Raw genomic sequence first — 27,560 nt, 5'->3', positions numbered from 1 at the left:
TGAGTTTTTATGCAACCTGAAGGCCACCACAGGTTCTCTTTTCATGTTTGGAAGGGGAGGGGGAGGTGAGGGGTATTCAGCTGAAACATGGTACTTCACCACTACATTCTACACACGGAACATTAAGTACAACCTCAGAAACACACACAGTAGTTACTGACTTAGTGTCATTGACATAATGCATTTCCTAGCCCCCTACCCTCACCTCGATCATCCAAGAAACATGCCAAACCTTAATATAAACGTTATTGTAGATGTAAAATCAAGTCTCAACCCTCCAAGTGACCTTTTAAAGTGGGTCAGTAGGTGACGACCGGCCAACATGTCCCCACTCTGTACTGTCTATGTTCAAAATGATCACAAAGACATATGCACAAGTACAAGTACAAAAACAAATACACACACACACAGTCTGTGCATAGTATTGTATATGTAATGACAAAAAGAAAGGGTCTCCCACAGTGGTGTGTAATTAGTGCTTTTATGAAAACAGTTTTTTCTCATGTATACATAACACAGACTGCCTGTCGTACAACACAGGCCATAAGCTTTAACACTGGAAAACCATTCAGAATATCTACTGAAACCCATCTGACCATATATACTATCATTACAATAATTATTATTCAGCACCTTTCATAACTGTTAGCCTTGTAAATGTATTGTATGATTCATTTTGGCCTACACTAGCATCGCAATTCGCGTTTGACCTCAATATAATAGCATTAAGACAATAAAATAATAATACAGGATGGTCAATAGATTGCAGACATGCAAAGTCTAATATCTAAAATCTTAAGCAAACCTTAAGAGTCTAATACAATTTGACACCTTATCGTAAACGTGTGGGCAATTTCACTGTAGCAAAAACCATAAATTACATTTTGTAAGACCATATGTAAACTTTAAGTAGATCTGGAAGTTAATACTGTTAATGTTTCAAGTTCATTTATAAGTCGTGGAAATATATCCAGTCATTTGTCCGAGAATATAGAGAGAAACTAGGAGTAAACCTAACCCATGAACTTTTGTTCAACATTTATGGACGAATATCACAGTACTACATCTGTAATACATGAGAGTCAGTGCTGAAAGCTTTATTAGTAAAACAATGTTTATCATTTTTAGTCACAGCTAGTCATGGTCTGATTCTTCTTCAAAGCACCTATGGGTTAAGTATGGACTATTTTTGTTAAATCATCTTCATTTTATAAGTTAAGGCAAATATATATTACATTTAAAAATGTTAAATTAATTCTTGAATCAAAAATACATCACAGATTATTAACGATGAACTACAGCTTTCACTGTGTCCAACATATACTGTTTGAGATAACCTCCTACACACTAGGGCTAACTGTATTTAGATTAATTTCGTTAAGAGTCTTGTATCAGTGTGTTTCATGAACCCCAATCCTCAGCCGTTTCCAGAGGCCCTTAGCACTGACAAGACCAGTTACTCCCACAGTGTAAAAGGGATTTATTATCTAACTCCAGGCAATTCATTTGCTGAGAGCCAGCATGCTTCTTCATCTCTGATAAAGACCATCTTTCTTCCTGTGTTGCAAAGTGGCTCGGTTTAAATTGGACCAATCGAGGTATGGACTGGCTGACCGGCTGGCAGCAGCAGCGGCATAGGTCCTCTCCTCCTCACAGTCAGGGCTCCGTCTCCAAAGCTCTTTGATGTCGGAAAATGCAGCTTTCCATCTGATCTAGATGTACGTCATTCATGCCTTGCCTTTGGCAATGGCGATTCGCTCGGACACGGTTAAGCCGGGAACTCGTTTGCGACTCACTTTGACGTGGACAAAGAGGGTGGCAGGGGACAGACTAGAACCATCTGCCTTTAATAGGTGAACATGTCGGTAACCTGAGAAAAGAGAAGACGGTACAAAAATTATACAACGCACACACCAATGATGTCTGTTTTATGAAACAAAGAGCTGTTTTATATTTGCACCTGAACGAAGGCTTGTGAATGGTAAAGTGAACTGTCCCACAAAGTCATTTTTAGCAGTGTGGTCGTGGTCCTCTACGACAAACCGCACCAGGGCCAGATCAGGGACCTGCAGCTGGAAGCTCAGCGTGCAATCCCAGCGTGGATTAAAACCTGTAGAGGGCGCACAAGAGCTTTAAATAAATCCATCAGTACTGGAGCTTTCGAACAAACTAATAATGGCGTTGAACAGGAAAAGCTCCCCACAAAAATATGTCAAAGATCTGCACTGCCCAGAATCAGGAACAAAGAAGATCACGGATATAATTTGTAGCCTCCTACCTTGATATGTTACCATAATAAGACAAGAATGAATAAACATCATTAGCATTATATATGTATATGATATGGAGAATAATAAATAGATATATATTATTCTCCAGCATTTTTTTATTATAAGCAAATGTTTATTGAGGATGAAGGTCTTAAATCTCTCCTTCAAGATCCTATACAACTAATTATAGTTTTTTACTTTAATTCAATCTCAAGATTACCATTGTTGTCAATGCGTTGCGTCTTGTCTCTTGCATTATCGATATCCACCCCATGAATTTCCACCCACACTTGTGGGTCCACGATGGAGCTCGCCTTTTCTGTGTTGATTTTCGGCAGCTGCTGCGCTGATATGATCTGACGAACAAAATGTAATCAGTGAGTTTGTGCATCAAATTTTCACTGTAACTGTATAACTTTTCCATAACCCCAAAATTGCAAAGGGGTTACCAAGTTTTTTGAATCCATTAAAATGCTCTATAACGCTATATGGATTACCACTCACTCGTATTGTCAGTTGGGTGGGGATGTGACCAGGGCCTCCTCCTGTGATCTCAGGGTTAAACTCCGACGTGGTGCTGCACAGGAAGCCAGGTTTGAGGATGTATCCACAGCGGCCGTTGGGAAGGAAGCGACCCTGGTTCAGGTCCATCTGCTCCCCTGGTGTTTGGAAGTTCAGAGCCACTGCACAGCACAACGAGAAGAGTCAGTGACGCTCCACGCCTGATCCCAAACACGCTTACGGACAACAATAAATCAATGACGACATCAATAATGTCAGTGTTTTGTCATGGTGGCATATTGTAGAAATGAAGGGTAGTAAAAAATGTCTTTGGCTCTCACTGGCTGCCGAAATGTTTGTCAAATGAATTGACTTAATTTCCCTCCGTAGGAAAAGCATCCCAGCTACTAGATTGCAGTACTAACCCATCTGGCATCCACCGTTCCACATTTCCTGGGGATCATAGTTGGATGATTGGAGGCGCTGGCCAGAGGGGTAGATCCTGCTCAGCTGCCTGCTGTTGTGTCTAACAAAAAGCTTTCCTGCAAATAAAAAGAGAGAGAAAAACAGTGGAGCATGATTAGATTTTCTGTAGCATCAGCTGCTGTAAAGCAACTTTCTCGCTATAATGTCAAAATGCAGCTATTTCCACTATTGTACCCGAGTCTTTGATGAGCTTTAGGGCTTCACTTTCAGAGAAGGAGGACATTTCATTGGGTGGTTTTTCAGATGTGTTTTCAAAGCCACAGAAGGGGACACTCCTGCAGTACACCACCAGCTCTGATAGGTCGGGGCTCAGTTTAGAATAAACCTGTGACAGGGTAAAATGCAAACATAAAAGAAAATGAACGGATCATCGACAAAACGCTTGGAGTCCCGGGGTTAATGATGAGTCTACCGGCACTGACCTTTGTGGGATCCTTCTTGGGTGTGTTCTTATTGCTGATGGCTAGTTCGTCTTCGGAGCTGGAGGAGAAGCTGGCACAGCTGCCCTTCTTGCCCAGCTGGTCGATGTGAGGGATATGCTTCTTCCCTTTTACCAGAATATGCCCCTTCAGGTCCTTCAGGTAAGGTCATTGGAACAAATTACTTCATTTGAAAACCAGACAGCCAGAGGTCTTTGAAAATGGATCCAGCTCTGTGTGTACATGTGCGTATTTGTGTGCATGCTTTGTACCTCAGGAGAAGGCAGATCTTTCAGTGGGTTGTCACTGAGGGGTTTTGTGAGCAGTTTGCTGCCGAGGATAGTGCGGAGGTGTTTAGCCATCACAGCCTGCTGCTCCACAGAACAGTGGTTCTCCAAGGATAGAATAAGAGGGTATGGGGATGCCTGCAGGGACAAACACAGGAAAACTCTAAGGCCAAGCCATTAAAATGCAATTAGATCAAATACTAGCAAAGCGGGCCACACAGTGTAATCCTATAGCATGTCAAAACCAAAATACCGCCGGGCTGCCTGGGAGCCAAGTATGTATCCACAAGAGGTTCTGACTTATTTCATTAGCAGTAAGGAGCAGCAGCATGCACACTGTCACAGCTGAGGATTTCCATCCACCCGTACATTATCTATAGTGCTTATTCTTTGAGGGACGCAAGGGGAGCTGGAGCCAAGCCCAGCTGACATTGGGCAAGAGGTGACGTTCACCCTGGACAGGTCATCAGCAAATCCCAGGGCACAAGATTTACTGCATTTTTTTGGACTGTGGGAGGAAGTCAGAGCACCCAGAGAGTAAACCACAACAAATCTCTGCGGTCAAGTGAGCCATTGTTTTGTTGTGATTGTGTTGCTTTTTGCGGTTGTGTTTTCGGTGAATGTGCGACACGCCTCAGCCGCTGTAGGATTTTTTCTGGAAACCTTCTTGATGTAAGGCAAACAGTGCTCACTAACCACTGTACCAACATGCCACCAAGCTGAGGTTTTACAGGAAAAAAAATTGAAGCGTAAAGTCACTCTTACCTTGAAGCCGTACTGAGCGATAGTTTCAATGACCTCCTTGAAGGGCACCTTGGAGGTGAGAGTGTGGCCGTGGTAGATGACGGGTTCACCTTTGTCTCCATCCCAGCAGTCCAGCTCAACACAGCGACAGCCCTGATTCAGAGCCCTGACAGCGAAGGACACACAATTACAAACATTACACCACAACACAGTCATTGTGAGTTGGGTTTTTTTCTGCATCCAAAACACAACGTAGCTGATTGATGGTGAGTCCAAATACCTGATGTATGGCTCTGTGCTGCTGGCGCCGGTGACCTGGTCCTTGGTAAGGTAGGTGTTGTGCGATGAGGAGATGAAGTAGTGAGACAGGGGACGACTCATGTCTTGATAGACTCTGGCGTGGAGGGGGTTTACCACATCGTTCTCCAATGACAGCATGTACATGGTGAAGCCATTTTGGGTCATGAACTGGTTCTTCTGGGCTGAAATTTAGACGAAAACCCTTCAGGTTATTTATCTTGTAGCAGGTTTACCTGGATAAATAAAGGGTTTTAAGAACATAAATAGCTGGAGGCCGAATCTTTAGCTAACAGGCTCCTGTCCTGTGTCAAGTTTTCATTTTGGGAACTGTTGGTCAAATATACTGTAAAGTCTCAACCTTAAAATGTACAGTGACCTTAGATAATGTTTTTAATGTTGTGATTTGGTGAGGAAGTTTATATTAAATCACTTTCACAATTACAGCAGCATAGCTAAATGCTAAAAAGTAGTTTAGCATTTACCATTACCCCTTAATCATTGTTTGTTGTTGCAGTAGGTGCTGTTTTGCCATATTTATATCTTTATACACATATAAAGTCTTTGTCTGGACATTATCCAGAGGTCATGTCTGAAATGTGTTTTTGTACAAAATTTATATTGTGAATATTGTTGATTATTAACTGTAAGTTGAAATAGTAAATAAGACAAATTTCTCTCACAGATAATAACTAAAGATCAATGTTCCACTAAACTTAAACTCAACCTGGTTACATTGTTTTCAAAAAATAATTAAATATTTTAGCTATGCCTATAACTATTTTCTATTTACCACTATTTACTTTTCCTATTAACAAACCACTCTCACCGCAGGGGTGAGAAGTTTTTGTGCAGCAGCGGATGCTTCCTCGGTGTTAAGAACAGTAAACATCTTCACAGTGATCGGCAAAATAACTATTTAGTCCATCAAGAGACAGCAAAGCCTTTAATAACTGCTTTTAGGACTTACCCCAGTCATTGAGCTCATAGGTGAGTATGAGGCTCTGAGCGTGATTCAACGAGGCATCCTCGCCCTGGTCTCCCAGGAAGTCGCGCAGCTCCGCAGTGGAGAGTACACAACCATTACTTGAGTAGTGTCTGAACACGCCATCCAGCTCAGGCCGTCGCATCAGCTCCCTGCAGAACTCCTCGATCTCTTTATGATCCAGACGGTTATCTCCGGACCGGTCACATCTCTGGGACACAGGGAAGAGAGATGGATTAAAAAAAGAAAAAGAAAACAAACAAGAACACATAGAGAAAGATAGATGTATCAATGACAACATGCAATTACGATGGGATTGCTTAAAGTCCTTTGTGGAGAAAGCATCTCCATAATGATGCTAACCGTCTGCGCACATTCAAAATATGGTTCTGAGAGGAGGGTCAGTATTAGAAATTGCAACTGGAAGGAGCCTACAAACTAACAACTCAGCTGTAATAGAGAGCTGAGGGACATGGCAGGCAATAATCCCCCACAATAAATAAATAACTGGCTCTTGATTTGTTGTGGGGAAGATAAGAGAGAGAGAGAACAAGATGTCGGGGGGGGGGGGGGGGGGGGCTTGCTGCTGGCTTGGTAATTGAACACAGACTCGAGACTCAAGAGCCTGTGTGATACAACCACAACCAGCAGAAATATCCCCACCTCTACATCTCTGTGCTTCTCCTCACACCCAGAATTCAGCTCATATGAATTATACACAGTATCGCATTGTGCAGAAAAATTCACATGAACCTGACCTTGAATAGCGAGCGAGCATAGTGCTCACTCAAGTCAATGTTGATCATCTGCAGCAGCCGCTTGACTTCGTCGTAGCTCATCTTGCCGTCTTGGTTCTGATCCGCTCGCCTCAGGTAGCCTCGGATCCAAGTGTAGAGAGTTAAGGAATAAAAGAAGACGGAAAGTATAGACTTGTTTTCACAGCAGATATTTGGACACAATGTAGCAGAACCCAGGTGTTACTGTTCACTTCACATGTCCGAGTAAGACATGACAGTACGAAAGTGAGCCAGCATGCATGATACCAGGTCCCTTCACCTTTTATACCTGTGCTTTTCCTACTGTGACATGTCAGGTTTTCGTTTAATAATATTCAACAATACGCTAAAATCGTGTGCCTAAGCCATGTTTCCACTTACATAACATTTCCCAGGAACCGCTGCAAAAACACTTTGCTTATCCACACTGCGAAAAATCAGGCACATTTAGTATACCGATATCTTAAATTATGCTTTCATAAAATGTCCATTTTAAAACAACACTGTTATAGGTGGGCAATGTTAAAACAGTGGAGTGCACTTTTAAACTAATATAATACTCAGAAGAGTGCATCCCTCCATCAAGGCTCAACAGCTCTCTTAATTTCAATAATGCTGCACCCAAAAACACAGTAGTAGACATCACTCCCCTATTTCAATAAACGGGTTTGTCCATGAGCAGAATCCTTCCAGCAGGTTTTGTGGTTGTACGTCCAGTAGTTTTTGTGTAATGCTGCTAACTAACAGAAAATGCTGATGAAAATACAAGCTTGGTGGAGGAACAAATGCCTCTCACTAATAATTGACCCACTGACAGTTAAAACTATTGCACACACTAAAACAAATCAAAATACAGAGGTTCAGTCACATATAGTGGAAGACAAAACTCTTCTATTGCTGTCACCATCACTGTTCTCTGGCACGAAAAGTTAAAACTGTCATCTCTCTTGGAATGAAATCAGTTTTTAACAACACTGAGCAGGTTCTCTGTCACTGAGCATTTACTATGTTAATGAGTCTCGATCTTGTTCCTATGCAGGTAGAATGCAAATCCCTCTGGACCAAAAGTAATCTGCCAAATGAATATTATGTAATGTAACTGCATTAAAGAGGTAATAGCAGTAAGAAACTAATTTGAGTTCATTGTCCCCTGCAGTTGTGCAGCACAGAAAGACCACACTTTCTAATGTGTTGGATAAACCTCAACTGAGCTGCTGACACACGAAAGTATGAAATATTATAAACAAGATAACAGTGTAACGTCCCTGATGATTTATATGTTCACAAAACTAAAACAGGGAATGCAGGAGACAGAGATCATCTTAATGTTGTGCACCATCTGATACCTAGACTCATATTATCCTCAGGCTGTGAGAGATTGTAATTAACAGGGAAAGTCCTATATTTAGACGGAGCTCTTCTATCCAGTCATTACTGCTCACCTTAGCTATGCTGTGGACGTGGAATGACACATGTGACAGCAGAGTCACTCAACATTGCAATGCTGCCTCAGCTACACTATATTTATTCTAGCATATTGGAGATTGGGTAGGATATTGGTCCAGTTTTTCCTTCTGAGTCATGTTGGCCACTCGCTCCTTCAAGGTGCGGATCCCTCGCACCCAGCGCTGGGCTTCGTCCTCACCGGGGCACAGCAGGTCCAGGCTCTTCCTGGCTCCCTTGAACACCACCGTGAAGCACCGGCTGTCCGGCACTGACCCCGACACCCGCCGCAGCGCCTCCGACTGGCAGCCTTCACGAACGCACTCCACCTCTGTCACTGCGACTGCAAGATGGAAGAGAAGAGATGGACGGGGGAGATAAGGCTAAAAATGTTTCTGTGTTGATGAGTAAACACGACTTCAACACGTAGAGCGAAGCAGCTAAAGGTCAAGTGTGAGGTGTTTTTAGGGAATCGTTAATCCCTGCAAGCAGAGTGACATAATGATGCTGATTGTCAAATTCAACACGTGATACAGCTGAACTGTCCATTATACAGGCTCCTCAACAGGGTACATTAACCTTCAGCATTTCAACTCTTATATCACAAAATCTGACACACAAATGAAAGCTGGGCCTCTAGTGGCTGCACAGGATAATTTTCAAATTAGAGGTGTGAGTTATCTAAAAAACAAGACTGAAGAGTCTAAAGGCAAGGTAGTGGCTGGGTCGGCCTTTGGCTCAGGGGGATGGAGTGGGATTTTGAATGTGGCTAAAGAACTTGGAATAGATGATAAGACTGGAACAGGGCTATAGAAACACAACTCCACGGAGAGACAACAAAAGACGAACCTGGATTGATCTGTCCAAAAATCCAAGAGTCTCCCTACCCTGTCTAGTGCCCCTGAGCAAGGCACCTTACTCCCCCAACATCTGCTCCCCGAGCGCCGTACATGGTCGCTCACTGCTCTGTGTGTCCTGCACACAGATGGGTTAAATGCAGAGGTTGAATTTGCCTGCCATTGCATGGGTGTGTTGTGCATGTCTGTGCATGTGTTTGGTATGAATAAACATATCTTAATGCCCACAATGGCAAAGCTAACATGTAGATTTTATAAAATACACTGTCCCATCTGGGGGATGGTTTTGCTTGAATATGCTACTTTAGGTGCATTTGTCCCAAACCTAAACTTCAGACAATTACAGTTTATATATTCTCTGAAATCTCTGGGTCTCCTGGTCCTATCTGTGGAAATCATTTTCGATCACTGCAGCAGCTGTTGACACAGAAGTGCTTGAGTCATTGTGGCCATGCTCCATAGTTTTTTGCACAAATTTCTCCTACTGCAGATTTTATTTTCCCTTTTATTTCAATGAATATTGTCCAGGCAAAAGGACCTTTCAAAGGACGCCGAGTTAAGACTGTATAAGGTCCCTTTTTTATTTTTTTAGCAATGCTAACAAATAGCAAAAATCACTTTTCATTTCTGAAAAAACATATTTCTACTTACAAACTGATTTTATCTAAGTATCATGCTTTTAATCTTGTATTTGGCTTTCCTGTCCGTCACTGAACTGTTCTCATTCTTTCGGCATCTGAAAAAGGAAAATAATCCTCTGTAAACCTTAAGTACATCTTTTGATATGCTTTTTATCTTGGTTTTATACGGGCCAAACGGATAAGATTTACAAATGTACGTGATCTGTTAATCTAATTGTAGGGCTCTGGTGAGTCTGGGCAACAGTGCTGCCCAGAGAAGACAGCCCAACACAAACACACTCTGGCTCCTAAAGGCTCCTGACACAACTTGATTCAACACAGGAGCTTGTCTCTTTCTGCGCTGGGATGCAGTGCAGCGTGGTGATCACTCGGCCTCGCAATAAACAGCATCAGTCCTGACAATGGCCTCATTCTCTCGCCGGAGGTCGTTAAAGCCTCTGCTGTCCACCTCTTCGAAATTACTCAGCATTCCTCGTTTGTGGTCGTCCCAGAGACGCGACAGAAGTGACATGTACATGTAGAGAAGAAAAGCTGCAATTCTAAGTGTCGCATTCGATGCCAAGTGCTGAGACAGCACCACCGAGGTGCCGTCGCAGATCACACTGAATCTAGAGATGTGCCTGCAGCTCGGAAAAGAGGATCCAAGCCAACGCTCCATCAGGGACCCTGCACACAGGCACGTAGATAGAGTCCGCAGAGTGACCATGTGGTTCTACCAGGGCCTGTGAGCAGAATTGGTCACCCTGCCCTCACATAGCTCGTTGTCATCATTGTGAGAAGTGAGACATGGTGCAACTTAACCACCCTGTATCTATTTCTGACACAGCTGCAGCACAATGAAGATGGCCTTCACCACCCACTGACCCACAAATCTGCCCAACCACCCTCCCAGCCACTATGTTAAGGCTATAGGGGGTTGATGCATTCCAGCATCAGGACAGAGAGCACACACATAGGGCAAAGGTGGGGGAGCTCAAGGTTAGGCAACAAGGAAGAAAATAAAAGCGGCCGAAAGAGATGTGATCTCATGCCTGTCACCTGACACCTTTCCACCTTTAGCCCCCTCATTGTAGGAGGAGATTTCAACCACGTATTTGAAATGCAATGTCAATTTCAGATTATTAAATGTCCTTGCACTTTTTTCAGTGTGTTTAACCTCTTTTGATTGAATAACTTCAGTGTGTCAAATAAGAGTTTAAAATCCTGATCTGCTCTTCTTAAACAAACTTCCTCTGCAACATTGATATTGTTTTTTATCATTACAACTCACTCCATCATATTTTGTCTCACTCTCCCTGTAAATTGTATTATTTCAGCCATTTGTCGTCATGATTTTTAGGCACACCTCAGCTGATAAGAAATCCGGAGGTTTACAGTAGGTAGACGATTGATTGATTTGAAAAAATTTGAAGATGGAAAATTAATAATTAAACATCATGGGAGAGTCGTAGGCTCATATCATCTTCCCCTTCTGATTCATGTCTTTTAACACAGCAGAAATTACCCGGCATATTGTACCTGTATCCATAAAGGTCAAGAGGTTTGTTATTTTGTTCGTACATTAATGAGGTCATTATTTAGCCGGGTTGCAGAGTCTCTTCACTCACCAAAGAATCGAGGAAACATGCAACTCTTTTAAACAAAAGACAAAGTGGAGGAACTTGTAAGAGGTAGAGCTGAGATGAAACAGCTCAACAGCTCTGAACAATAAGCAGGATTTATGGTCACACTGACTCACGACCCACTCTGTACTGGAGCTGGGCAGGGGCTGCTGGTCTGTAGATAATTTCCCCTTCAGGCAAAGCCTTTTCTCCTAATCTGATTTTGCTTAAAAGAGACAAACTAAACTCATATTCAGGTTCATCATTTTAATCTGGGCTATTACTTGAAAAGATTTACATGCTCTAATGTTCAGAAAACACATTAGTTTCTCACTGTCTGTTAATGCATTGCCTCTTTTCACCCTCTGTCTGAAACACTGCTCCTGTCTCTTTAAGAGACCCTTCCGACAAAGACCAGTCTGCTCTGATGGCCAAACTCTTCCAGTGTGTGTAGGAAACGCCGGCCTCTGCTCAAGCTTTAACTCTAACTGGGCTTTTTTAATTTGCTGAACTTTTACCAACACATAAATCCTATGTGACACTAAAAGACTTAAAAAGCATGTCTCATTTAAGCTTTCTCTGCTTTCATCATAGAAAAGTAATTCTCCCTTTAGCCATTTGCAGACTTTAATCTGGAGAAAGCATTTTACATATGAACAAAGCAGAAGGAGGTTCTTGACCTCACGTATTAATTCCGCTGCAGATATCTTGTGTGTTTTTTTTACCGCACATCGATACTGGTGTTGGCTCCTATCACCAAAAGCTCTCTTCACATCTCCGTCAGTGTCTTTACATGTATAACACCGCTCCTTCATACAGATCAGGATATTATCCAGAGCTTGGTCTGTTTCACAGCAACTTTTCAGAGCTCCCTCTGCCTCCCTCAACCTCCTTACAGCCAAGATCAGGTCACACTTACATGTCTGCTGGGCTTTAGCTTTGCGGGAGCTCTTGGTCGACTCACACCACACGGTGAGTCCATCCTCCAGCAGCCGTAGGTTTCGGCTCTTCTGCCACCTTTGGGAGCGAATTTTCACCATGCTGGAGCCCTTCATCATCAGATGTATATCCTCATTGTCCAGGAGCCCTGAAGAATGCATACACATACACATACACACACACACACACACACAAAACAGTAAGTTTATATCTGGAAACAAAATGTGATTCGGCTTTCACAATGTGCCAATGCGTCACGAGGAGCTCAACCGGTTAAAGATTGTTTTGTTGTGACCACATTCACAGTGCATGAGTCACACAAGGTTAATCAGATGTTCAGACCTGCCCTTCTATCCCGACTATAATGTCACAATATGTTTATTTATGTAGAATATGAATCTGTACCGCACAAAGACATTTCAAAAATTCTCTTAATACCATCGGAACATCAAAATTTAGTTTTTGTGTCTTTTTGTTCTACTTCACCCAACTCCATGACTGCTTTTTGAAGCCCATGACTGACTCTTATCAAACAGTGACATTTTCCTGACAGCAAACCTTGTTGACTGTACTTGTAAAACTTACGTCATATATATATATTCAACACTGCTTTTCCGCTTGTGCCATAAACCTGCATTTTTGTTTTATAAACAAACCCCAGAGAAAAATACCAGTGATTTAGACAAGTGCTCGATCAGTGTGAAGCTGTCAGGGTTCGTCTTAAAAAGTGACATTTTAGTAAAGTTTCTGTGTGTTCTCTAAATCTAGAAAAGTGATTACCATACTTCACGCTGAGCTGGAGTTCAGTAATGTTAATTTGTAGATTTATTCCTCTCTTGGTGCAGCAGCCGGCCAACACGACAGCAAATGAGGCTGTTAGAACAGTTACACCGAGTATTTCTGTCTGTTTCGCTCATACCAGTTTTTCCTTTTACCTTTGATGGAAATACAATCATGAACGACTTTGGCAGAGTTGCTTAGAAAAATGCGGAGGCTCAGGACGGAGGCATGCCTTTTTATTTGTTGTGAGAACTGAAAGGATCGGGCATGTTATAGGACCAAATAAGAGATGAAAGCAGGAGCCTAAGGGATGTATGGAATGCACATTACAGTGAGTTAAAGCTCGGTCATGTGGATTCACTAAAAGACAAAGATGAGAAGAGGTTACTGTGTGCTGATTAGTGCATGAGCTATAGACTGTAAAAACAATAAAAAGAAAGGTTTTCTGAATCCATTTCAGCCCAAATGTTTGTATAAGAAATTATACTTTTGATTTGACACGTACAAAGATACTTTCATAGGAACTGGTTTTGATGGAATTATGTCCAAATTAGAGCTGAGGAAACCTGTCAAATAAACTGATGAAAATTAACCAGCAATTAAATTTAATGCAAAAATAAGCCACATATATCCTGAAGTCAGCTCCTAAATCCTGAGGATTTGGGTTTTGTCTGTCTTTCTTTTTCACTGATTGGAAAACAACATAAATGTCCCGTAAATGTCTCATCAACTCTGGGAAATCAGATGGGGATTTCTTTACACGTCATTTTATCGATCAAACATGTAATCCATTAACATTGAATATAAATGGCAGGTGAACATAACTGTGACTAGCAGCTCTCCTCTGAGGCTGCTGTGGATTTTGGACTATAGTGAGTTTACACAGATGTTTCTGTGTCTCAAATGCCAAAGGTTCATGGTACAATCCAATACTGTCAAGTGGACTTATAACATGTTTAAACTTTACATGCTCTGAACGTACAACCTGTGTGAGTCTGCAGAGTCAAATGGTTAATGATGAACAAGTTACTTAATTTTCTCTTTAAATTACAGTATAATTATAGGGGTGCAACTACAATTTATTTTAACTATCAATTGATTAAGCATATAATTATTTTCTTTTAATGATTAAGTAATGAATTATCTGAAAACAGTGAAAAACCACCTTAACAATTTCCTAGAGCCCAATATATGACATTTTATAATAGCTTGTTTCATCTGACCAACTATCCAGAATCCAAAATGTTAAAAAACAGATGTTTTCTGAATTTTGCTGAAAGAAAATAAGTGACATGATTAACTCATGATCAAAAAGCTTCCTGATAATTTTTTTGATGATAAACCCATTTATTGTTTCAGGACAAGATCTATTTTGCTGACTCAATGGAGAGTTATCTCATAGGTCATTTTAGTAAGAATATTTTTATGTTTTGAGCAAATTTTAGTGATACATCTTTATCTTCTTTGTCTTGTACTTTAGTAGTTATGACAGCTTTTTTTTTACTCCTATGTGATATCAAAGATTTTTCAGCAAATTAGTGGAAACAAAAAAGTGTCCGAAAATGTAACAATGGTGCCAAGTCATTATTCTTCAGGAACCGGTCAGCATTATGAAACAGCAACCTGTTTTGAAGCTCATGAAAAAAATAATGCAACCACAGCTTTACAGCACAAGTGTAAAAGACATTCAGCTACGCCCCATTGCTTCATTTGAAAGGGATGAATGGGGCCACTCACAGAGCCATTTCAAAAGAGGAGTCCAAACAAACTCTCACTCTTGTCAAATTATTCTTCAGGGCTCAGTCTCTCGTGCTAACCCCACAAGATTTGAACAGGCACATTTGGACTACTTTCTCTCTCATTCCCTATAAGCGCTCATGCTGCCAGTGCCAAATGGCCGACAGAGTTCCTCAGAGGGCCCCCAAAGCTACGGCACAACAGAAACTGCTTTCAACTCCCTCCTCCCCCCCAACCAGAAACAAACTGGGTGCAGCCGAGACTTCCTCCACCGCCAGGGCTGAAGACAAAAGAAATCCCCCTTCCAGCCCTCCATCTACAGCAACTCTGTTTTTCCAAGCTGTTACCACATGCGAGGCCTTCCCACAGGCTGAGCACAAGGACCTGATTAACTGCAGTTCAATGGCCATGCTAAGCTGCCCAAGCAGCCTAACTGCCTCTGGGTTGACCCACTGCTGCTCCACCTTTTATTATTGCCTGTCCAGCCTCAGCCACATTTGTGCTCTCCTACCTGCGTCGTTTTAATATCTAACTGGTATGGGCGAACACAGTTTACCTCACACAGTGCTTGTAAACACCAGCAAATTCACATTTTGATACAGAGCAGGCTGGTCAAACAACTTCATGGCTGTGTAAACGAAAGGACAGGCTAGATTCTTCCGGCTAAAGGGCTGCGCCGTGTTTTCTTTTCATCGACTCCTGCAGAAAATCTGGTTGACATCCACTTCATCACATGGTCAAAGCCCTGCATGCCGACTAGCTAACAACCACGCTGATGTGTTCTAAAGCAACCAGTTCCACACAGCGCTGAGGGGGAGACAGAGCAGCAGTGTTAGCAATGTTAGAGAGGAGATGCAATGTCAAAAGAAGACTCTACAGTCATGCTACAGGAACAGTCAAAAACATCACTAAAGTCATTACCATTGATTATCTGGGAACTGTGAAAGTCTACGAACCAAAATATTTTTTGTTCCAGTCCCTCTAGTCAATGTCGAGATATTTCAAAAGACGCAGGGAAACAAGATTCAACTGTTATCTCCCCAAAATAGGCCGAAATTTCCATTCCAAAAATGTCTAAACTGTTCCTTTGAACACCTGGCTAAAAAACAAAAATGGCTGCTGGAGCAGTGAGAAACCAACAAACACTCAAATGAATCCAATATGGCACATTTCTCCGAGGGGGTATTGACACATGTTAGCAGCAGGGAAGCCTCCTCGCTGAAGAAAACATCAGAAAGAAAATAACCATATCAGCTGGTCAGTAATAGATTGTGTCTGCATGAGTCCTCTTTCACTCAGACCCACATACCAGCTCCTCCTGGGAAACGGTTCACATTTCTCTCAGCATAACAACTGTCACGAAAGCAAGCTAGCAAGATTGTACACTTGCATAAAGATAGACGCGTTACTGCTCTGTTGATATGGGTAAGGGGACAACTGAGGTTTCTCAATTCTGTCCCTCGTCTGTCCCCAAGAGAGAGTTCAGGAGACAAATTGGGCAGCCAAGTCTACCTCAATACAGGGTCGAGTCTGTAACAAAAAACAATGCCATGCCAATATGACTGTTAAAAGATGGTTTGGTGGAAGCATAACAAAGAGAAAACGTTCTTTGGAGTTGTGGCATCGGCTGATCCGAGTACAGATTCCCCCCAAAACAAGATCAGAAGCAAACTGAGTTGAAATGCAGGATTACGGCCAATGGTTCTTGGACCACACATAACTGGACATGACAGCAATGCAGCCTTTTTGTATTCAGTTGGTAAAAACACAGCTCTCAGTTGCTCATTCTCTTTGTCTTTCAAAAGTAATGATACATCATTAGTTTGCTCATTGATACAAATTAGTCCATCCACTATATTTGGATTTGGAGATAATTGCCATGGTAACTTAGATAGAATACGCCAGTACTTAACATCTAGATGTTCAGCAATACATATAAAACAAATATGAATCTGAAGTTTAAGTTATATCTGGCTTGTCTTGTTTGGAATTCAGAGATATTTGGTTTCTGGAAGTCCTTCTCCAGCTACTGAGGTTGGCAGATTGGAAAATATTCAGCAGGAAACAAGATCGTGTGAGCTGTATTGTTGGGAGGAAGTCCAAACGTTTGTTTATCATGGCAGGTTCACTATAATGATTCAAAACATTTTTGGGGAATGGATGTTTAAGATTGCTAACTGAAAGGCAGGATAATGGGGCAAAAGGCTCTTTTCTGCTAAATTAATTATTCAAATTATACATTGCAAGTTATGTTATTAATGAATTCAGTCATAGACATGAAGCTCTTAAAAATATGACATTCTAATATCATACCGATATCTGATATTAGTGGAGACCTGTCCATTTACAAAATATCAATTAAATATGGAATTTGCTCTAAAAATCTAATCTAAAAACTTTATTTGTGCAATAATTAATCACAGAAAAAGATGCATAACTGCTTACTACTTTGGAGCTGATGAACAAACTGTCATATAATTCAAATGAAAATCATTAAGATTTGGAAATTGGGAGGACTAGTGGTGCATAAAAGCACTTTCATACTAAGTGATGTTTATATAAGTCATCAATACATTTTTGATTTTCTCTATTTCTTGTCTCTTTCAGGTATTGTTTGAGGAAGCAGGATTCTAAATTTGGTTTTGCTAATAAACGTAAATTCCAGGTATGTTCCACTAAGCAAATACATTCAGCCTATAGTTTCAACCTTGTGCAGTGGCTCAAATCCAAACCCACAACACACAAGCCATGGACTTTGTTTGTTTAAATCCTGGGCACACAAATTATAGCTGTTTGTTTGGACAAAAAACGAATTGCTGTGTCCCAATGTCACAGACATCTGAAGCTAAAAACACTGCCGGCAGCCTTGGACTCTCTGAAATCAAATCCACATTCCCTCCGGGGCATCTGTGGCAAGGAATATATTTATTCAATTGCACTTGTCTGATTCAAACACCGATTGTCTGAAAACTAACAAATCTGAGGCTCGCAGGCCACATGTATCCCTAGCAAAAAGGCTGAGTGAGAAATCTCTGAACAAACAAGTGGGACTGGTCCTGTGACACCACAGGACACAGAAACCTCTGAACTCACATCGTTCAAGTCTGTGTGGAAGGACTATGTGATGTTTTCCAATAGATGCAAAGACCCAGTGTAGGTTGAGGGCCATCTGACTGATTTATGACGACACATGGCGGTAAGGGGTCGGGGGTGGTGACCTCACCGGCTTCATTATTTAGTATTAGTGGAAAGCTCAAATATAGCGTTGACAGTTGCATATGACAATTTCAGGCACAGATATACAGTTTCATAACTCAAGCATTAGTAATGATTTAATGAGCGTATGCAAAGTGTCAGATTTTCAACATAGTTGGCTGCGTCAAGGCCAAGGCCTGGATCCCTGCGTACACACACACAAACACACACACACACACACACACACACTGTTACAAAATCATTAGGGATCAGGAGTCCAGTTTATGGATTTATTGTTAGGACCAGTAAACATGAGTAATCCGTGAAGAAAGAAAATAGGTGAACAGTTACAATAGACTGTTTATAAAGAGGAGGAAACACTGCATTTTATATTCAAACGTGACATTTTAATGTGAACTTGTGGCTAATGGGCTTAATGAACCTCTAAATTTAGAAGGATTTATACTCTCTAATAAAGCCATGCTAAACTATATGAGAAATTATTTGTATGAAATTTTATGAAAATGTGGCCTCTATTAATGTCACTAGCCAATTAGGCATCTTTAACCGTTCTCTTGACGAAAAACACAGGGGCTCCACTTGTGCCTCCTATGGACTCCTGTCTTTGCTGAATGCTGTGTCAAAAATCTGACTCAAGCTTTAGCAGCCCGTCGTCAAGAGATTCCTCCATTTTGTGTCAGAGGAGTTTTCACATCAATTACTCAATCGGGTTATTTTACAATGTCAAGTGATACGAGACAGCTACGTCCCCTTCCTTCTTTACTCTCCACTCATCTGAACCTATTTCATCTTTCCCACTTTTCAAAGAAACCTCCCGTGCTGTGGTTGAACTGAAATCATGACTTTATGCAGATGACCTGCTTCTATATGTATCAGATCCACTGATTTGGGCTTCAGTGATTTTGTTCATGCTGAAGTGATTTTGCATTTAGGTCGGATGTGTTAAAAGTGAATCTTAATATAATTGGATCTACTATAAATCAATTCACTCTGTCACTCTAACAATCCAATACCCCATTTAAAGCTTGTACTGATTTGAATATCTTATATCATGTGTCCTCCCTTGATCATCCAGGTCATGGTGGACTTACAGAGGTGGAGCTGAATAGAAATTATGTCTATGCCTTATAATTTCACATCGGTGTATCAACTTGTTATCACCAATTGGCGGTGGGAGGGCACCCAGCGTGAGGAAATCTCCAAATTGTATTTGGTGGTAGATTTGTCAATTTCCCAATTTACTATTGGTCAGCACATATTCATAAATCGACATGTTCATGTCTGGCTGTAGGTTGGATGTTAAGTTGTGTTCCTCACGTTCATCACTTGCCCACCTCACCTCTTTTCTACAAAAAAATCCACTCCAATGAGTAAAACTGCGTTGTTATGTAGAGCAGGAGTCATTTTAGGTTTATGCTCGGCTCCAGCCTGATGCCTTTAGTGACACATATTACACAGTCTCTCATTGATGCCAAAACAAGCTGTGTTAGAGTTGAGGCATAACGAGTCATCTACAGACACACGAAAAAATTCTCCGATCTATGATCAGATTTTAATTTGCCTGCATCCATGTTTCTTTACTTTCATTTTTCCTTAAACTTCCTGTCACAGGAAGATGTTCTGATCCCATCAGAAATTATTAATATCCAGCAGAAGCAAATGAGTCATTTAATGCTCATTTTTTTGTTAAAACTAGAACTGCTTGGCAGCTGTGGCTAAGAGTAGATTTTGTGTTCAAGTGTACAATGTGCAACAACTTACACAATACAAGGTATTAAAACGAGTTCACCTTCACAGCTATCTGAAATATATCCAGATATTTTGCCCATATTTGTCAGATGTCACACTTCCGCTTCAATCCTTAGAAAATGTTTGCATTGCTCCTGATTTTAATTGTCTGGCTCCATCTATTTGCCTGTGAGTGTCGGGTGTTATATATTCTTCTTAAGATAGAAAGATAGGATTCTTAGTGACAGGCAGCACCGAGCATCTGGGCTTTTTGAGGGGGTTTCCTGTCATCACATAAATGAGAATTTGTAATTCGATACTTCTGTACTAATTTTTGGATCCCTTATAGAAAAGATTATGGGTAAAGTCTTTGTTTTACTTATATTTCACGATTAATTTCCCCCTAAATTGCTGTCTGCAAGCACATTGTACATTTGTTTGGTATAAATAGGTCAAATGGCAAGCACAGCATCAACAGTGGTGCACATTTCCGCACATCCAGGGCCTTTTTCAGAGATTCTGACAGGTGCTGTGTTGCTGCTCAGCAGGTGGCTATTTTGGGCGAAGAGTGACCATGCTTCTTAAGTGGGCTTGTGTTAAGGAGCCCTGGTGGACTCAGAGGGAGTGGGCAGGATGGGAATGGTGGGGAGCCTGAATCACAGCCGCAGCAGCTCAGAGAGCAGCTCAGATCATCGACACATGATTTCTTCAACTACACTCCCACACAAACACTGTCCTTTTCAGCTCTGTGAGCTCACACACCCAGTTCTGACCATTACTAGCAGGCTCATTCATATTTTAAAAAAAAGGAAATGTGCTTTATACTGTATCATCAGATTTAAGTTACTGAATCAGTAGCAAGGTTGTGTATAGATGGTATAGAAAATACCATGATATAGTAGTGAGATTTATAAGCACTAAATACGTGAGATGACTTCATGCAAAATGTTTACGTGATTATTCAAACTACTCTAGCAGTGTTATAACTAAGCCTATCAGCAATAAATAGGAGAAAATCCTGACAAAAATACAGTAGCACTGTTACAACTCAGATTACAAAGTATGATAACATTCTCTTTAAACTCAGATAAGTACATGTCAAGAATGAGCACTTTTTGTTACGATATTAAGTATAGAAAACACCGTGATATGCTATATCACCACTAAATACAAGTAAAATCGGTTGGACTCCATGCGTATTTTTCTATGAACATAAAAAAATGCTGTAGCGGTGTTATTGAGATTAATATTAAACTCAGGGAGTCAAGTCAACTCAAGAGAAAAACACGTTTCGCATTCACTGTATGATTTTATATCAGAAGGATGGTGTTTCTACCTCAGGTCGCTGAGTGTCAGCTCTGTGGAAAAGAGAGAGGACAGCTCAACTTGCGCTTAAAAGTTTGCAGGTTTCCCTACCGAGCTTCCTGATGGGGTCCATGGTCTTCTCGGCCACTTTTTTCTCCGGCTCCCGGGAACTGGTGGCCGGTGACTTGCCGCTGCCCAACATTATTAAAGAACTTGTTGAAACTCCCAAGAGAAAAATAAACTGCAGGTTACGGCTTAAGTGCTCAGGGACTCGCCGCGGTAACTCGTGGAGGGGAAAAGCACCACGTCTGAGCGGTGCAGGTGTCCGGGCGCAGACGCGGATTTGTGCAGGACCTTAAAGACCCCGAGCACACACCGAGAGACCGTGCAACGCAACCGTTATTCCTTTTCCACATTTAAAAAAAAAACCACGCAGTCCCTCCCCGGCGCTGCTCCCCATGCTCGTGCGTAATATGACTCCAAACCATGCGCACACTTTACGCACCCCCCCCCCCTCCTCCTCCTGCTCCTGCACCAGCATACACACACGAAGTGATGGGGTAGTTTAATATAGAAACATTTCCCAAACTTCTTATAAGTCATTGATAACACACACATCTCTGACTGGTCGTAAACTATGATTAAGACAAGACTAGATTTAACCTGAAGGAGATTCTTGTTCCAGCTTGCTCCTATAGATTGCGAAATCAACATGATACAATAGAATGCAGTGACTGAAACAAATAAGTAATCTCAGTAGTTGTATGGCTTTATGGCTCTTTGATTTTCATCAGCATAAAGATATTCAGAGTCATTGTGATGGTGGAGAAGACATCGACATCTTACACATAATTTATCGAGGGGACCAGGGGAGACGAGTTTCACTACAGAAGAATACATAATCACTGGTCTTATTTTAAATTTGAATTATGTTTTACGTATTCTAAAATTAAAAGATGTTAGAAAAACATGAAGGTCAAAACCCATACAGCCTAGTCTACTCAAAAACTCCGTGAAAAAAGGGACTTTTGTGTAACAAAGAGTGCAAATGTTTGTCTGCTTTCTGTCTGCCATGTCATCAGGTGGCATCTTTCTGCTGAAATCTGTTAGATACCAAACACTTTTAGGTCCTTGGTCCAACGACCGTTTCAGAGAATATAAAAACGAGGTTGAATGAGTGTATTTTCTCTAAAGAACTCTTGCTCACAGAAGGAGAGAGAGGAAAAACACCTTTACTCCCAGGAGGGAACAAGCTACTTCAATGCCAGTTAAATTGGGGAACAGCGCCCCCTGTTGGTTGTTTGAAGTAACAGCTGAAATCTCAACAAAAACAATAACAATCAATTCTGTAATGTCAAATTCATCTCCTGTGGCCAGATGTCTGTGCACGCTGTCCACGCAGATCTGTGAAAAGAGAGGAGCCGGACTGAAAACTTTATTTGTTGTGGAGAGATGGAGAGGTGCCCGAAAACACCGGGGCATAGGCTTCAAACTTGATTGAGTCTTTGTAATGGAGTTGTATAAGAGAGCAGGAGTTGGACAGGACTCAGCCGGGCGGTCTGGAGCTGCTCCTGTCCATGAAGGTATAAAATGTGATCCTCCCTGAAACACAGGCATCCACACATTGGATTGGGAGCACACACAGCGAGAAAGAGAAAGAGGGAGCAACACACACACACACACAAGTAAACAGGTTTGGTGGGGTGGGTGGAGTGTGCTTACAGCAATATCTTTCTTTCCCTCACTCATTTAATGCAGCTCGGGTATTTGGTGTTTGCCTCTCTCTGCCACATCCCTTGCAAAAACACCAATCTGGACCCACTTCATGAAAATGTGAAAAAGCCCAGCCTAGCCCAGCCGTGCCTGGATGAATGTCAGACAACGCTTCATTTTACCCTTCAAGGCCACACATAGTGCTGTGACCATTTCCATCTTTCATCTCTCCTCAATTGCAGCCACAGCCAACGTTACACGGGCCGAGAGATTAAGTCATGCCTGCTAATCCTCACAAGCTGGGATCTATGCAGGAGCAGCTTCGGTTCTGTTGGCCTGTGCTGCTCTTTGATTGGAGAAGATGGGGGGGGGGGGGGGGGGGGGGGGGGGTATGATGGGTATGATTTCTCAATCTCCGTGGTCATTAGGTTTCATATTAACACATCACCTCCTCCTCAAAGGACTCCCTGGCTGAGCTCGCTCATTTGCCAGAGCTGAAACTCTGTCTGCTTCTATTAGTAGAGACACTGGGCCTGTGTTGTGTTCGAAGCCACCGGATTCCCAGTGTTGTGAGAGAGCCGTCAGCCACCATAAGAGGTCACCGCCTGCATAACCCACTGACTGACTGGTGCAGGAAAAACTGTGAGGAAAGAGAGCACACTCAGAAAGATGAAGTCAGTGTGTTGACTCCTATACAGTGAACAGACACAGAGTGTGCAAGCCGTCCCTCCAAGTGTGTTGGTGAAGAATGTGCATCCCGAACTTTATATTTAGGAATATTTTAAGTTGCAAGAACAAGACTGACATATTTATAACACAGATATCTTTAAAACTGTTTATTTTATTAATATTTTAAACCTGACCACCTTTATTAAAGAAAATGAGAAGAAAGCTGCTATAAGAACCTTTTTATTTTGTCATGCAGAATACAACTAGAGCTTAGTGAGCAGCAGTGAACTCACTGGAGGCTCAGGGCTGCCTTGCAAGATCAGGGCCTGTCTACTTCCTGAAACTGAACTAGTTCATCGAGGGTCTCCCATCACATATCATTAAGAACAAAGTGTGTGGATAAAACCGTTTAGGTTTCCGAGAACCACACTGTCCGACAGGAAGTACATATACATATGTTGGAATCAATCGTAATTCTGTAACACAAAACGAACATTCCTATCCAGCAACTAATCTGACCCAGGATAAACACAGGCCTAGTTAGCAGATGGCTAACTATGGCGATCTGTTAGTGGTTTGGCCAGTATTCCCTTTATAGTGTTCGCAGCGCTGTCGATTAATATATACGGAAAACAATTCACTGAAAATGAAAAGCAGATCATTGTTTATTAACTTTATACGCAACGTAGTAGCGTAAACTATTTAGCATTAGCTAGCTTCATGGACTGTGTGTTTTCCTAGCTCCAAGCTATTAGCTTTAGAGTAACATGGCGTTGACTTGTTACGTTTATTTAGTTGTGGCGTGTTTGACTTCACATTCATTGATTTGTTAACAGTTTAATATTAGTCGCGACACCACAGACGCTCATCTGCTAACTAGCGTCAACGTTTGGCTAACGTTAGCTAGCTTATCCTTAGCTGTTAACAAGACACAACAGCGTAGGTCTAACACTGCAGATCAGAGCACGAGTGGAAGAAAATACTCAGAAACACTCTGCACCAGCCCGAACACTGCGAACACGACCACTGAGCCAGAGTGAGGTCGCCTGACCCGCCCTTTACACAGCGAGGGGCTCGGAGATGTGCTCGCAGCGGACGCTCCACAATGACTGACGATTGTTTACGCTGATTCCACACTTCTCCTGAGCCGCTGCCCCCACAGTGTATCACTCCGCACATCGCACAGCGTGTTTAAACGGAAACATTCAAAGAGCCAAGTGAAAACGAACCACGTGTTTTCACCAGTGAACGAGAACATTTATCTGGATTTTTAAACGTGTTTATTTACTTCTTTTCTGATGTGAACACACAGCGCGGACTAGTTTTCGTCAGAGGTTGACTTCATTTTGGTTAAAATGTAGGAGGTAGTTCGCTGTATCATTAATTCTACGTCTGGCTACGTGGACAGCAAGTCAGGCTAAACTCTATATTAACAAGTATTGTATACTTTTTTGTTTTAGTAACGGTGCGATGTAATTTAGAAGTATTTAAACCAATTTGTAATCCGTCCCTTTTCCTATTTACCCCTTTATTGGTAGATGGTAGCTTCCATAAAAATGCCCCGGACTACTTTCTTGGTGTGGATTACGTTCTGTTGATAGACTGCCACACCGTCCAATTAGAAAATACTTTAAGCTTAGCAACAGCAAAGCTGTCCTATTGTCCAATGGACGAAGAGGGAGGCGGGCTTTATCGAGCTGAAGATTCTAGAGTGGGATTGGTTAAAATGGTTGTCTGTTGTGGTAGAATTGTGGGCGTTGGAGTTCGCAGGGGTACTCTCCGCCATTCGCTTCACCGCTATCCAAACAACATGTCCCACAATTCATCAGGCGCGACGTGCGCCAGCATGCGCACGGCGCATAGGCGGAGCTACTATATAAACACGAGCTCGCTCTTCTTGAGGAGCACACTGGACACTGTTGTGAAGGCGGAACGTGGTCTCCGGGTGAACGACCGCTGTGACAGCATCGAAACAGTTAATGGTAGTTAGCGACAGTTGCTCTGACAAACCCTCGGAGGAGTAACAAGTGTGTAGCGCTCGGAAGTTTACTTTTACACACTTTGTTTTTTACACATCAGCTAAACTTCTGTCAGTGACTCTTGTCTCATTCTGGCATAAGAATCATTTCGTTGAGAAAGAAAAAAAAAAGTTTGACGCCTTTTAATGAACTTTTGAAGCTGAGATTCGAAAGCGTCAACGTAGTTGAGAAATGCGTTAAAGCGGAGCGATCGGAGCGGATCGAGCAGGATGACGGAACCAGCGGAGCGGACCCATCACCTGAGAACTTCAGGCAGCCCATCAGGTGGGAGCAGCCGAGACGCGCTGGAGCATCTCCCAGTCAGTAGCCGTGGAGGACCCGTGAACGGCGACAGGGGGCGCCAGAGGGAGCAGAAGCGGCGGCAGCAGCAGCAGCAGCGGGCGGAGAGCTGCGGAGATATCAACACAGACAAGTTATGGCAAATGAAAGGCGGTCAGAGGGGGGTGTGCCCTGCCTTGGCAGCCGGAAACGCGCTTCCAGTGTCCCCGATCGCAGCGCAGGAGCACCTGAAAGCCGGTGTTCACGCCGCGGGCGAGAAAAACGGCGAAGACGCACCGCTGCAGGACACTTTGGACCAGGTGCCGGAGGAGAATCTGCACATCGACTCCGACACCGGCTTGGACTCGCGCCTGGGTAAAAAGAGACACCGGCGCAGGACCACCAGGAAGAGGCGCAACTGGAAGCCTTATTACAAACTTTCCTGGGAGGAGAGGAAAGCCCTGGAGGAGAAAGAGACTGCCAGGGCTTCTCGTCAGAGAGAGGAGATGTTCGCCAAAGGGCTCCCGGTGGCCCCGTACAACACCACACAGTTCCTGATGGACGAGCACGACCGGGAGGAGCCGGACCTCAACACCGAGACCGGGGTCAAGCGGCCCTCGGGGGTCGGTGGTCGCATGGAGGACACGGGCAGCGAGGAGGAAGTCTTCGACAACGAAGAGGAGGACGAGGATGACGGCAGCGGCGGAGGCGGCAGCGACGGCATCGGGAGGCCCGGGAACGCAGGTGGGGAGTTTCTCCAGAGAGACTTTTCCGAGACCTACGAGATGTACCACGTCGAGAGCCTGCAGAACATGACCAAACAGGAGCTGGTGCAGGAGTACCTGGAGCTGGAGAAGTGCATGTCCCGAATGGAGGAGGAGAACAACCGGCTGAGGCGCGCCGTGGAGCCCGGGGGTCTGACCGTGGAGAGCTCCCTGGTCCGGCTCCGGGAGCTGGAGAGGGAACTGGACAGACTGAGGGCCCAGAACACGGAGCTCCTTCTGCAGAACCAGCCGAGCAGCGACCGGGCCCAGGTAGCCACCAACTAGAGGACACTAGTTAACACCGTTTGAAAGAGGTAACACAATGGGACTATTGCGTTTTAAAAAAGTGTCATCAGTTCTCTGTAATCAGTTTGTCATCTGGACTGTTGGGTCCTTGCATTACAATGCAATACTTGACGTTTATTTTCTATTTGGACTGTAAATGGTGTCCTGTTGTTGTTTTTCTTTTTTCAAGATGAAATGTAAATACTTCAAAAAATATTGTTCTTTTTATAAAGAGAATGTATTTGACAACGCGAGGATATTTTGTTGGTTCCAATTGAACATTTACTCTTTCGTTTTTGATTTTGATCAAATCAAACATTGTATGTTGCCCCCACCATTTAAAAAAAAAACAAACAGAAAAACAAATGACAGCAAATTGGGCCAGGTTGCAAAAGACTGTTTTGCAGAAGTCAATTCCGGAGTGGACGTTTTAACAGTTGTGTGTTAATATTAAGTTCAAATAAAATTTTGAAATTCTGCCTAAACCTGTCATGTGTTGTGAAAAGCCTGCTCAGAAACAGGAAGTGGTTCATGAGCGCTGCAGCGTGAAGACACTGTACGTGGCTGTTCGTCAGCATGTTGATCATCACAAAGCCTTTCTTGTGGGGATCCTGACAGAAGACATCAGTGGGCCGTGAATAGGAGGAATACAGACTGAAGCCAGCAGCATTGGGGGGGGGGGGGGGGGGGATGGGTAATGGACATGCTCTTAATGAAGGTTAACCCACTCTTGAGTAGGGCTAGACCGAGTAATCGCTTGATCGATTAAAATCAGACGCGAGTCTTCAGTATCTACACATATGTTTGCCTTTTATTTAGC

General features: G+C 42.7%; 2 protein-coding genes across 2 annotated transcripts; one reads left to right on the top strand and one right to left on the bottom strand.

The window, feature by feature from the left end:
- Positions 1-467: 467 nt before the first annotated feature.
- Positions 468-21,427, bottom strand: plcd3a (phospholipase C, delta 3a). Its single transcript, XM_062407549.1, has 15 exons — positions 21,124-21,427; positions 12,227-12,394; positions 8,323-8,551; positions 6,748-6,877; positions 5,975-6,200; positions 4,988-5,189; positions 4,729-4,873; positions 3,949-4,101; positions 3,680-3,832; positions 3,432-3,582; positions 3,197-3,313; positions 2,775-2,953; positions 2,491-2,626; positions 1,961-2,110; positions 468-1,870 (listed from the first exon to the last, which is right to left on the bottom strand). Exons 1-15 carry the CDS (start codon positions 21,212-21,214, stop codon positions 1,728-1,730), a joined length of 2,373 nt encoding a protein of 790 aa, XP_062263533.1. The 5' UTR covers positions 21,215-21,427; the 3' UTR covers positions 468-1,727.
- A 3,884-nt stretch (positions 21,428-25,311) lies between these two features.
- Positions 25,312-27,225, top strand: hexim1 (HEXIM P-TEFb complex subunit 1). Its single transcript, XM_062408606.1, has one exon. The coding sequence runs from the start codon at positions 25,643-25,645 to the stop codon at positions 26,738-26,740; it is 1,098 nt and encodes a 365-aa protein (XP_062264590.1). The 5' UTR covers positions 25,312-25,642; the 3' UTR covers positions 26,741-27,225.
- The last annotated feature ends 335 nt before the right edge of the window (positions 27,226-27,560 follow it).

Source organism: Platichthys flesus, chromosome 16 (assembly GCF_949316205.1).
Source record: "Platichthys flesus chromosome 16, fPlaFle2.1, whole genome shotgun sequence".
Classification (NCBI taxonomy): Eukaryota; Metazoa; Chordata; class Actinopteri; order Pleuronectiformes; family Pleuronectidae; genus Platichthys; species Platichthys flesus.
This window is presented reverse-complemented; position numbering and strand designations above follow the sequence as displayed.

Coding starts and splice junctions, on each gene's coding strand:
- plcd3a (XM_062407549.1), bottom strand. CDS start 21,214: ATGTTGGGCAGCGGCAAGTCACCGGCCACCAGTTCCCGGGAGCCGGAG. Junction 5,190..5,974: donor CTATGAGCTCAATGACTGGG/GTAAGTCCTAAA, acceptor TCTAAATTTCAG/CCCAGAAGAACCAGTTCATG. Junction 2,954..3,196: donor GAACGGTGGATGCCAGATGG/GTTAGTACTGCA, acceptor TGTGCTGTGCAG/TGGCTCTGAACTTCCAAACA.
- hexim1 (XM_062408606.1), top strand. CDS start 25,643: ATGACGGAACCAGCGGAGCGGACCCATCACCTGAGAACTTCAGGCAGC.